The sequence below is a fragment of the Acomys russatus genome, chromosome 25 (assembly GCF_903995435.1).
Source record: "Acomys russatus chromosome 25, mAcoRus1.1, whole genome shotgun sequence".
Lineage (NCBI taxonomy): Eukaryota > Metazoa > Chordata > Mammalia > Rodentia > Muridae > Acomys > Acomys russatus.
The window spans coordinates 28,021,321-28,034,548 of record NC_067161.1 but is presented as its reverse complement, the minus strand read 5'-3'; the positions used below and the strand labels follow the sequence as shown (position 1 = coordinate 28,034,548).

Here is a 13,228-nt window from a genome sequence, read left to right as displayed (position 1 = left end):
AATCAATAGGAGGACAAGAGAGGAGAGGACTATTTCCTGTGAACAATCTCCCAAATAAAAAGAAAATTCACATTTGCCCTGGATCCCAGACCTAGACGTACAGACAGTTGTACACGAGGACACTGGGAGTGTCACATAGCGGTAGTGGGCTTGGATTCTATAGAACCTCTCCCTAGCAGTCTTCTCTAGGGTAGGGGTACCTTTCCAGTTGGGGTTCCCTGGCTTGTGTGTGGAGTCCTTTGGGGCTGTCATTACATGAATTTAACAAAATGACTAGCCTTAGAATTAGCCTCCAATTTTAAGAATACAAGGCTCACACCCTCTTTGTCCAATAAGCAAATTAACTGATCTAGGAGAGACACTGTGGAGCAGGCTTACTGCAGAGGGGCAGGGGCCGACCAGGGAACTGTTGCACTGTAGAGAATATTTAGATCCTAAAATCTACAATGTCTTGGAGCAGGGGTAGAAATGGGCTTTTCTCCTATTGGCGGAAGTCACCATGTCTAAAGGGGACAGAAAGCAAGCAGGAAGTTGCAACTTGGAAGGAATTAGCCCAGGTTAAACCTCTTATAGAGATGAGGACCTGAGGTTTATAGGCGAGAAAATGGCTTTGGGGTTCTAAAGTGTGCAAGCAGCTCATTTACAGCCTGGGCTGGCAATGTAGCTTAGTTGGTAGGGTGATAGCCTATTTAAGCATGAACATCTGGCTTTGAACCCAGGACCACAGGTGGCACACACCTGCAGTCTTAGCACTCGGGAAAAAGCAGTCAGGAATTCAAAGGTCATCCTTGACTTTTTACTGAGTTGAAGGCCAACCTGGGATATACAAGATCCTGTCTTAATTTTTATTTGTTTTTGGGTGGTTTTTTTTGTTTGTTTGTTTGGTTTTTTTGGGTTTTTTAGTTTTTTTTGTTTTTTGTTTTCTTCAAGACAGGGTCCCTCTGTGTACCCTTGGCTGTCCTGGACTCGCTTTGGAGACCATGCTGGCCTCGAATTCACAGCAATCCACCTGCCTCTGCCTCCTGAATGCTGGGATAAAGGCGTGTACTACCACGTCCAGCTCTTTTGATTTTTTTGTTTTGTTTTTTGTAGACAGGGTTTCTCTGTGTTATCCTGGCTGTTCTAGAACTCCCTTTTTTTTTAGACCAGGCTGGCTTCTTACTCAGAGATCCACCTGCCTCTGTTGGGACTAAGGGTGTGTGCTACCAAACCCAGCTGCAAACTGAACTTCCCTCAGCCTACTAGAGCCTTGGCTTTGACCTGCTCCAGTGTTCGCTATCATCTCTACAATGGTCCAGCACAGACATGCCTTGGACAGTTATTTCTAGTCTTGTTTACTTTCTATGCCCAAGAAAAGGCTTTTTCAGCCATGGATGCCCCCACTGCAGACTTGGTGTAGGTTGACCTAAATGCTCTGCTACAAAACCCCCTCCTTTCCTTGTGGTTAATATTCTCTTTGCCCTCCTAAGTGACAATCCTTTGGGGGAAAAAACTCTGTCCTTGAAGACTAGATATATCTGTATGGGACACTTCACAGTGAAGAGGGGAAGAGGCGCCTACCTGTGGCAGCCACCCTGGCCCCTTGGAAACAAGGGTGAGGAACGGAGCTGTGAGTAGAGTAGCTGCCAACATCCCTACCAAGTTTTTTAAAATTCCGCCATCTTCCAGTTCACAGTATAACTATAAGATGGAGGTGCTATCAAAGCAATGAAAAAGAAAAAAAAGGAAGTGATTACCAAAGAGCAAGGAAATGGGTCTTTTTCTGGTAATGGTTCAACGGACAGAAAACTTCCGTTTCAGAAGGCTTATGTTGTTACTGTTTCTGTGGCGCTGTCAACTCAAGAGCCACCTGCCTCCTGAGCAGAGGGACAAAGGCTGCACTGCCCACAAGAACATCCGGGAGGTATGGGGTTGGGTTTAAGGAAAGTGTGTTCTAACTTTGTGGTGAGAGTCATCAGGGTGGTCACTGGCTTTAGGACCCAACCTGTAGTTGCTGGGCATCTGCTGAAGTATAGACACGGAAAGTTGATGGTAGGAGGTGGAACTAGGTCCAAAGAACCTTTTGGATCATGGCTCAGGGATCATCAGAGTGTGAACAGCATAGTCACCCCAAAGAGGAGAAGGTGTTTTCCTGAGATCTTTCTACCCTCAGCCATGCACTCAACATCTCCTGCTTGGCCATACTCCCAAGAGCTTACTCTGTGAAGAGCTATGAGGAGGCCTTGAGGTGGTGAGTGGGCAGTGAAAAGCTCGCCTCTTCCTCTGGAGGAGTCCAAGAGCTAACAACTGCTTGCTGCGGGTGGTGGGGAGGCCCCTAGAGGACCATCTGGAGTGCTAGCAGCACCTTTTTTGGGAGTGGAAGATGGCCTCTCTCGGAGGCCAGGCCCAGCAAACATGTAGGAACTGTTCTAAGCACAGAGCACCAAGCACAATGGGGTTCACCCAAGTCCCATCCCCACCTCCGCAGAGCTCTTTCCTTGAGGATCACATATGGGCTGTAACCAGGAGAAAACCAACGGAAGTGCACAGTAACACCCTGGTTGAAGAGAGTTGGAGACCCCTGCCCAGATCTCATTCACCATAGCTATTGACAGCTTCCAAAGAGGTGGGTGATCTGTTCAGAGTCAACAGTCCCATCTCAGAGCTGACACGGGGACTACTGCCCCTGTGTATACTTTCCTAATAGCTGGAGTTCTAAACATGTCTGCCCCTTCAGTATACCTGTGGGTTTCCTGGAGAATCTTATTTAGATATAGGTCAGATATAAGGAGGAGGCCCCTTATCCTGCTTGAAGCCATAAAACACAATTACATGCAGAGCTATCTCTCTCTCTCTCTCTCTCTCTCTCTCTCTCTCTCTCACACACACACACACACACACACACACACACACACACACACACACACAGCCCACTCAGCTCAATGCTCTTGAGATCCAGTGCAGGAAGTCCAGTGGCTACCCCATGAGGCAGGATCCTGATTTGTAGGTCACAAGCATATAGTCACCAGCAAGTCAGGACTGCTGTAGTTCACCACCAAAGCACCATAGGACAGGGAGGCTGGGAGAGGAGGAGAAGGTGACAACACATGGGACACTGGGGATTCTAAAAGTCCTAGCAACCTTTGGCATCATGGCTCAGAGGGGACACAGGCTGACCACTCCCCCCCTGCTGTCTACACTGCCTACAAATAGTACCTGTCTGAGTCAGAGCGTGACCCGTGTAAATATCGGAATGTGAAGAATGGCAGGGGAAGGGAGCATGGCTTGTCACATGCAGCCACATAGCCAGGAACAGGCACCTTGACCAAGCCCTGGGGCAGGAATGAAGCAGTGGATTCCTCAGTCCCTGAAAGCTAAGAGATAGGTAAGACCCCGCCTCTGTGCAGCCTGGGATCCCAGAGAGAGAAACCAATCCACAGAAGCTCTCGTGTGTACCCGGCAGCATGGGACCCAGGAGGATGCCTTCTCCAAGCTTGGCACAGAAGGGGGACCCCCCAGCTCGAGACTTCCCTGACCATCGTTGGTAGCTCTTGGCTAGTGGGCTGAGGAAGACTCTCCCCTGCCCTCCTCCGCACGCTTCCTTTTCCTACCCGGGTTGTCTATTGCACAGGACAACACTGGGAAGCCATCAGATAGATGTCCAACTGGGCCTCGGAGGAGAAGCAGGAGGTCCTAGGGCAAGAAAGGAGATGCTGGGGATGAGGGGGTTCCAGAAGGCTACAGAAGCTTGAAGGTGGCCAAGCAGGCTTCTTCCCTTTGGGCCTTCCATGGCATCCGGAGTCTTCAAGTGAAACAAGAAACTTGTGGACACAGTTCTAGATCTTGGAGCTGGTTACCCCTCCAGTCCTTTGGGATCTATACTCAGGAAGCTGGGAAGAAAGAGAAGGGAGGGGAAAGATGTGATCTCAGCGCTGGCCAGAGGGACTGTGGGCAACTCTCCTCTTGCTCTTGACATTCAAGAACATAAACATGACCTTCGAAAGTCTGTCCCTGTGGCTGCTTTCCAAGGCCATCAGCCCTCGCAGTGAAAGCAAAGTGGTGAGCCCACCCCCAAAGCTGGAAAGTCACCCCCTTTTCTATTTTGTCAAGATGGAGGACAACAGTCTCCCAGTGGTTCATGGGAATATGGGGCTGGCAGGCAGCTTTCCTGCCTCACCCCTTCTCCCCAGACCAAGCTGGGAACATGGCTGCTAGAGAGAAGCAGTAAGGAAAGGAACAAATGCTGGCAGGCTCATGTAAACTAATGGCTTTGACCTTCACAGTGACATCACAGAGTGGTCTCTGCTGCTTCTTACGCCCTTGCTGGCCCATCTTAAGCCTTATTAAGACAAGGACTCATGCAAGGTGGCCTAGCTGTTCAGGTGCCAAGGTAGTTGGAAGGTAGTTTTGCGTGACACCTTCGTCCTCAAATAAAGCCAAATCGCCCTTTGCCCATGTAAGTACAGCCAAGTGGACCTCTGAGCAAGGCTAAGTGTTTGTTCCTGCTTCTGTTCTAGTAGCTCAGCTAGGACCACGAGAGCACAAACTACTTTCTTAGCCACACACTTCCCCTCAGTCCTTCTAGGTCTTTCTGTGGACTCACCTTTGGAACAGACACTGCTGGAGGCCGTGGAGGCTGAGGACCGGCAGTAGGTGGCTGGAGCAGGGAGGTACCTCCTGGCCTAGGAACAGTCCTATGGCCCGGCACAGGGTTCGCTGGGAGTGCCTTCTGGGGTGGCTGAGGCCTGGAGAAATCCTGGGGAGAACAAGAAGTCTGACTTGAGAGGCTCCTTTCAAAAGAAAATATGCCTAACATCTTATGGATCAAAACCAAAATAATATACACACTGTACGGTCCCATCTTTAAAGGACTAGCTCATTTGTGGATATATAATGTATTTACATGTTAAGGAAAAAAACAAGATCTTTTTGAAAAACAAGTTGGCTATGTCTATTAAAATTAAAGATAAGAACATGGCATGACAGCACACACTTTTAATTTCAGCACTCAGGAGGTAGAAGCAGATGAATTTCTGTAAATTCAAAACCTTGTCTCAAAATTGGAAAAAAAAAAAAGAGGGAGGCATTTTCTGATGTGAAAATCCCACTTCCTATGAACCATGTTAGAGACTGTTTGCATAGGCACACAAGGATGATTTGCAAGGACATTATTCGTAACGTCAGAGAACCTAGAAACTTCCAAAATGTCCACGGTGAGAGAAAAATGTGAAATTATACAGCGACATGGGCTACAGCACGTACAAAGAGCAGAGCACTTGGCTGTGGGCTAATGAGGTCAGTCAGCTGCAAGAGAAGCTGAAATGGACTCAAGAGAGGAGCGCATTTACGAAACAGCCCACGGCAGCCCTGCCTGAGGCTGACAGAAATGAACAGAAACAGCCAGGAAGGAGCCAGAGCAAACTGACACAGAAGGTTACCCTGGGAGGGAGTCTAGGTGGGTAGGCATAAGCCAGGAAAACAGAAAAAAAATAATGAATGGTGTGTGTGAGTGTGTGTGTGCACGCGCGCGCACGCATGTGCAGCACCCTAAAGCCATTTTACTTTAATTTGCTTATTTCTTTACATATCCTTTATTCCTCCCAACATAAATAATTTATCAGGCTTTTATTTTCTCTCTTTAGCCATCACTGACTAGAATAAAAATGGAGTGTCTTCTCTGTATGGTTCATGGAGACATGACAGGCTTTTGGGCAGCTCAAGAACAGAAATAAATGAGCTAACCAATTTTCTCAGGAGAGATACATCTTCCTAATACTACTTGAATTTTTTTTAAATACAAAGAGTTGTTCTTGTTTTGAGTCAGGGTCTTTATACCTATAACTTTCCACATAGATCAGGCTGGCCTTGAACTCACAGCAACCCACCTGCCTTGGACTCTGGAATGCTGGGATTGAAGGTATATACTACCACACCTGGCTATTTGTATTATTTTTAATTATGTGTGTGGGGGTTTATGTGCTGTATGTTCAGGTTCCCACAGAGTGCAGAGGATTCCTTAGAACTTATTCGTGTGGGTGCTCGGAACCAAAGCCAGGTCCTCTTGGAGAGCAGCAAGTGCTTAGCCACTGAGCAAACATTCCAGCCCCACTACTCAATTTCTTTAAATGTGTGCTTCCTTTGTGACTGCAAAACAACATTTTAAGGGTAGGTCATGGCTTGCTCCCAAGCTGGTGAGACGTGAGAGAAGCCAGTTCCTTGACCTACCTAAGAGGGCCGCTAATGAGCTCCATGATGGGCACAGGGCGAGTGTGCAGTAGGCAGATACATTGCAGAGTTGGTTTTCCCAACAAGAATGACTTCTAAACTGAAGCTCAGAAAAGAGAAATCAAAAAATGCCTGAGACCAAAAAGCTGCACCTCATTCAGCACTACCCTTTTCAGGAGGGACACTGATTTTGGAGGGAGGACAGTATAGGATGGAACCCGGACTGCACCAGAAAACTCAGGCCTTCCAGGGAGAAACTGCAAAGTGAGCCCTTGGCAGGTGTTATCTGTGTGAGAAGCCTTATCAGAATGTCTGCCCTGGGCCTTCTAGCACTGGGCCTCCCCAAAAAGCCGGTCTGATACCGTTACCTAATTCTTGGTGAATGAATCAGCAGAGCCAAGACTTCACAGTACAGAGGAGGATTTATAGCCTGCTGCAAGCAAGGAGACCCTGAGGAGGAGCCACTAAACCTAACGCCTCCAAAGGCAGCAAGGCCAACTTTCTCCAGGAAGACCACACAGATTTATGAGGTGTACATCCCTGAGCATGCTCAATTTGAGCTCATAGTTTACAGAGATAATGAGAGCAGGCACATTTCATTTCGGGGCCTGCGTAGTTCAATGTCATGGAGTAGTGTTTCCAGCGAATGGGTAGGAATGAGTCTGGGCATGTCCACTGTGCACCGTAAAGTTTCAGAAGCAGTTGATCTGTCCCCTGCATGGATTTGTACGGCACACCCTGGTGCCCCCCCCACCCCCGCCCAGGAATTTGGGAGCGTCAGTTTTACTGCCCAGAAACCAGCCTGATGCCCTCAGCCCTGCCAAAACCCTCGCTGTCTCATGCCCTAGATGAGACTACCCTAAACCTGAAGCTGACCCTGTGGTGGCTGTGATCAGAGAAACCCAGATCCCGGGGATCCCTTTGGACCACACCAAAAGAAAGCAAACACAGTTCTAGAGGCTACTGTACTGGGCCACTGCCCAAGAAACACCCATGTCCTCACCAGGGAACTTGTACCAGAGTAAGCATGTTAAGCAAACAAGCCACTGGGCTATAGCTCCAAGTTGTAGGTACTAACTACAGAGAAGGTGACAATCTAGATCTGTCACCTCCCAGAGACGCCCCCCTCAGGTAAGCAAGGCATCGAGGTGCCCCCTTCACCTGTCACTGAGTGGGAGCTAAGTGGTGAGTATACTTTGTAGGGATGAACACAGGGAGAGAGATACAGGACACTAAGGTCAGCCTTCCTAGGTGAGAGAAGCTTCAAGAGGAGAGTTACTTAAGATCACAATGGAGGGGGAACAGGAGCTGGCCAAGCAAAGGGATGTGTATATGTATGAGGAAAAACAGCATCTGCAATGACTTGGAAAGGACATGAACTTGGGGAGCTAGAGAAGTTAATTTGGGGTACAAAGTGGGTAGAAATCAAATAGGAAAAAGGCATCATATAGCTTAGGAATTGTAGAGGGAAGATTTTTTATTATAATTTATTTATAGGGAAGATATTAGTATCACCATCATCATTATTACTATTATTATTATTATTATTGTGATTTTTTTTTTTTTAAAGACAGGGTTTCTTTGTAAGGCCTTAGCTGTCCTGGAACTAGCTCTGTAGACCAGGCTGGCCTCGAACTCAGAGATATCCCTGCCTTTGCCTGCTGAGTGCTGCAATTAAAGGTGTGCGCCACCACCACCCAACTGGGAGGATAGTTCTTATTCTTATTGCTAACCCTCTGAAAGCCCATTAGATTCACCAGAACAAAGAAAAGATGGTCAAATCTAACCAGTGCATAACCCTAGCCTCCAGTGTCCCCAGGCCAGGGCTGCTGAGAACCCACTTACCTGGGACAGTAGGCAGTTAGGTGCAGGGGGCATGGGCCGGCTTGGGGGAGGCCTCCTGGCCGACTCCTCCCTTTCTACTTGAGCCCCAGCTTCTGGGGAGGTCCCAGCAGTCCTGTTCAGATGTGCTGGCAATGGCACAGGTGGGGACTCAACACGTAAGTAGTCTGGAGGGGGCCGGGGAGGGAGGGTGGGAGGGCTTCCGGAGAGTTTCAGGTGTGTTGGTCACCCTGTATGGAGGAGACACAGAACAGCTGAGATGAGGAATCCTCTCTATGTGTGTGCCTCCATGAGGTGACCAGGCCCTCACTTGAAGGCAGGACAGACATGCTGGCCTTCAGATCCTAGGCTTCAGAACCAACTGACATGTCTCCTAGACCAATAAAATGGCTTTCATTACCAACCCCACGGGTACACTTAGGAAAGGCTATGGGGGATCCAGGGAAGTCAGTCATGTCTGTAGTGCCAAACCCTTACCTTTCGCTTGCCCTGTGGTGTCTGCAACTTGAAAGTTGGGTTGGCATGGCCAGTTCCACCACTCTGAGACACCCTGAAGGGGCAACTGGGAACAAGGAAGAGGGGACAGGAATGAGGAAAATGTTCAAGGCTGTGTGTGGACTGAGCTCCTCCGACCCAGACCAATGGAAGAATCTAACTAACCTTCTTCGAGAAAAAGTGGGGTGGTCCTCTGAAAACCATTTCCTAAATCATAACTAAGTAGCAGTGGGGCCAGTGGAGAAGCCTGAGAAAGGGACCGGCCTTGCACAAAGCAGACCCCCTCGCCCCCCTCCACTCCCCAATAAGGAGACAGAATGTCACTAGTCTTTATGCAATCCCACCCTCACCCCCAGACCTGGATCCTGAACGACTCAGGGCAGAAAAAAAAAAAATCCCTTCCCGGCACAAGTACATTTAACAGGACTCTTGAGAATATGCCCCATCAATATCTCAATGGATTAATCATTTGTCTTCTTGGCTTACAACTACTTATCCCTGTGACTGATTTAGCCTGTCATCCTTTCTCTGTTGCCTCAGCTTCCTGCTCTTTAAAGGATAATGTATAAATTAACGGGGTGGAGGAGGGTAAATAGATTTTATGTCATACCCCAATTTGAACAGGCTAAGGCCTTTCTACTGAGAAGAGCTTGCAAGTGATGAATAGGGTTAGTAGAAATCCTTTACAGCCATTACTTGAGGATGGTGACAGGGCATGACAGAAGGGTGAGGGTGGCACATTCCTTGCCTTCCTCTTCCCAGAATTAGACCCTTCACCACCATCCTTTCCACAAGGGCTCTATGATCTGGGAGGGACTGCCAAGTCCTTCTTGGCAATAGCACCCTGTCCTACCTGAACTGTTGACGCAACTTGAAAGGGAGGGCGGAGGGCTTGCCCAGCTTGTGGCTCTGTCTGTAGCAGTGGCACAACAGCACCAGGACTGCCAGCAGGAAGAGGGCTGAAAACACCCCAGCTACCACAGGACCCACACCTGGCGGAAGACAACGCAAGTGAGAGAATTAGAGGCAAGTCAGGCCGCAGGAGAATGACAGAGCCTTGGTTCTTCTTCAGATATGTGATTCTCACCTTATTTGTAGAACTTATTTTAAACAAACACAACTATATGCAACACACACACACACACACACACACACACACACACACACACACACACACACACATTATTGGGCACTAACATTAGCTTTGATAGGAACCTCCACTTTTAATTCAGTTGCAAAGATTCTCCCCAAAGCAGTTCAGACTCTGTCATTTATCATTAGGTCCCAGCTAATGGATTGTCATAAAATTAGCCTGCATCACGGTTTTCCCGGACACAGAGTGATGACCAGAAAATACTGGATCAGACACCTTAGGACTCTTACCCTTGACCCTCAACCTCACGTTTGGACCCAAAGCCACCTCAACAGTCCCACAAACCATACCTTTAACCTGTATACCTGTGGCAATGAAGCACCTTGCTCTATTTTATGTGTTCTGCTTCTTTCTTCTGGTTTGTTTGTTTGTTTATTTATTTATTTTTAAGACCAGGTGACATTAAATTCACAGAGATTCATCTGCCTCTGCCTCCCCTTACAGGCATTCCACCATGCTCAGCTATTTTTTCTTTCTTTTAAGACAGGGTCTCACTGTGTAGCCCAGATTGGCTTGGAACTCACTGTACAGCAAACTTAAGAGTAATTCTCCTGCCTCAACCTCCTGAGTGCAAGGATTACAGGCAGGAACTACCACATCCAGTTTTTAGCTTTGAACTTTTCTTAAGTGCTTTTGCCATTATTCAAAGACAAAAAATCTGGAAACCACAGGAGTCCTTGAGACTTCCCCTAAGAACTATAAGATGTGTCTGTTTTCTCATTTCTTCTCAACTTTTATTTAATAAGAGGCAGAATAACTAATAGAATGCACGCCAGGTTTGTGATTATTTCAAGTGTCCCTAAAAGGGCTAGTTACTAGTTACTGCTCCCAATAATTATGACCATCCAATAAACTGGAATCTCCCTTAATTAATTAATCAATCAATCAATCAATCAATCTCTCTCTCCCCCCCTCGCCCCCTCCCTCCCTCCCTCCCTCCCTCTCTCTCTTGTTCTCTCCCAGTAAAAGGACAGACAAGCAACTAACCCAGGCCCCATGGGAGCAACTGCTTTCCTCCCACTCATCTTCTTTGTCTTGGCTCCTCCTCGTAGAATTGGAAGAGTGAAGCCAACTTAGCTTGGCTTCTCTGCAACAGGCACATCCAATCTATGGCCCACAGGCCCCATGTACTCTAGTACAGCTACGCATGCTGCCCAACACATTTGTAGACAATAGTGCCATACTGCAATGCCAACATGTTGGAGGCTCCTGCCAACCAAGTACTTATTCCATGGTCTCTACATCTCTCACAAGGCAGATCACTTACTCTTGGGGGGCAAAGGACCACTGTCAATGCTGCCGCCATCTCCTGGGGTGTTACAGAAAGGTGGAGCCCAGCCATGGAAGCAATGACAGTTCTGGTTGTTGTTGCAGACCTAGAGTGAGGGGCCGCAGATGGATCAGCACCCAGGAGAGCTGTGACCTCCCACAGGGCATGCCCCCATTGACATCCACACCCAGGAACCCAGACCTCTACACACGTACCCCGTGACCGTTGCACTTCTTCCCACAGCCTAGGGTCTCAAAGAAGGAGGTGTTCCTGCATTGCCCCTCGAAGCAAATCTGCAACAAGGAAGATCAGCCATCAGTAGGGCAGCAGGGACATGGGGGAGGCTTAGGACGTGGGAGCTTTGTACTTAGGATGAATGGGGACCCCAAAATGTAGCTCTTTAAATTATATATCTTAGTTAAAAACATTAAGAGCCTCAAAAGAGAGGACAGTGGGTAACTGAATTCTACTATCACCTTTGTGATTAAGGAAGAAACAATACACACTACTAAAATATTATACACTCAACAATTATGACATGTTTATAGTCTAGCATCATGCTAATTATATGCTACCCAGCAATGAATATGCATGTATGAGTTTTAGTATTGTGGCTAAAAATAACAGTTACAGCAGGAGCATCCTCTGTGCTGGGCAGCGTGCCATGGGGTTTCCTATGTTTTTATCATTTTACTAACACAATTAAATACGTGGGATGCATGTCATTATTTTCCTTGGGTTTCCCTGACTCTTAGGATGCTTGTTTCATGTGATAGCTAATAATACAGATGGCAGCAATGACTGCGATTACTTGCCTAATCCACAGTCTATAAGGTGGGCGCCTATGGATGGGCTGCTATTACTTTGGGAGCCAAGCGTCTTTTCCTCCAGAGCCTGTACTTGTCAATCTCTGTTTCTGCATCTAGGGTTCTGAGGGAGGCAAGAGGAGGGACTCACGTGGTTGTGGCCACACTTGGTCCCAGTCATCACCAGGCCTGGGTCCAGCATGTCACCTTCCCCTTCCTCCTCCTCAGGACCCCGGTAGACGTGGGTGCCCCGACAATGGATCCGCCTCCCATTCAACGTAATGGTGGTGTCAATAGACACTGCGTTGGACTCCAGGGGCCGGGCCTGGGTGCTCTGACACTGGATCTTCCCACACTTTGCATCCCTAAGGCAGGAAAGAAGACAGGATCAAATGCTAGGGAGCATCCCAGAACTCCAGGCTTAACCAAGTTGGCAGCCGTTGGTAGAGTAAGACAATCTCTCCTACACATCTTCCCTGAATTTCATTACCCTTTCTTTCTTTTTCTTTTTCTTTTTTTAAGATTTATTTATTATTTATGTATACAGTGCTCTGCTTGCATGTACTCTTGCAAGCCAGAAGAGGGCGCCATATCACATTATAGATGGTTATGAGCCACCATGTGGTGGGAATTGAACTCAGGACCTTTGGAAGAGCAGGCAGTGCTCCTAACCACTGAGCCGTCTCTCCAGCCCCACTACCCCCTTTCTATCCTGGCCTGCAAGACACGGGTGCCCTGACTATGGTATCTTCCAGCAATGCATTTAAACCTCTCAGGATCTACCCTGCTTCCCTCTGTACACACTCATGTCTCATGGCCCTCTCTCCCTTACTCCCCACAGACTGTAGTATATTGTATGTTATCAGCTCTTCGAGGGCCAGCTTTACTGCCTAGAACACTGTTTTCTACACCGATGTGACTCCTCCTCCTGTTCGTTCAGATCATTGCTACAGAACTCAGCTAGAGAGCATCTCCAGGCAAGCCCCAGGCCATTAACTATCACACCGATTAGCACATTGCTCTGAGCACTCAATGCAGCATCTTGCATGCAGTAAACTGCAATAGTGGTGAGTTGATGAGCAGATGAACAGATGAACGAAAATGAGATCGGTCTTAGAAGAGGGCATAATTTTAGCTTTCTGCAAACTCCTGTTCTAAGTTCTTTCTTTCTTCCTTTCCTTCTTTCTTTCCTACTTTCTTTCTTTAATATAGGGTTTCTCTGTGTAACAGTCCTAGATGTCCAGAACATGCTTTGTAGCCCAGGCTGGCCTCAAACTCATGGAGATCCACCTGCACACATGCCTCTGCCTTTCCAGTGTTGAGATAAAAGCATGAGTTACCACACCCACACCCGGCTATCCTGCCCAAAGTCACCTTGTTCAACATCCTAGGAACCAATGTGGCCCACCCCTCTTTTTGACTGCCTTAGCGCCAACTGAACAGCGCATTATCAAGCAA

General features: G+C 47.8%; 1 protein-coding gene across 1 annotated transcript in view; it reads right to left on the bottom strand.

The window, feature by feature from the left end:
• Positions 1 to 1,496: 1,496 nt before the first annotated feature.
• The window catches only part of Adam19 (ADAM metallopeptidase domain 19), an 88,175-nt gene continuing 76,443 nt past the window's right edge, over positions 1,497 to 13,228 (bottom strand). The window contains 9 exon segments of the mRNA XM_051168237.1: positions 1,497 to 3,869; positions 4,583 to 4,735; positions 8,050 to 8,232; positions 8,234 to 8,276; positions 8,513 to 8,608; positions 9,395 to 9,533; positions 10,962 to 11,070; positions 11,180 to 11,257; positions 11,922 to 12,135. Coding sequence (XP_051024194.1) covers positions 3,816 to 3,869; positions 4,583 to 4,735; positions 8,050 to 8,232; positions 8,234 to 8,276; positions 8,513 to 8,608; positions 9,395 to 9,533; positions 10,962 to 11,070; positions 11,180 to 11,257; positions 11,922 to 12,135 — 1,069 coding nt within the window. The 3' untranslated portion in view covers positions 1,497 to 3,815.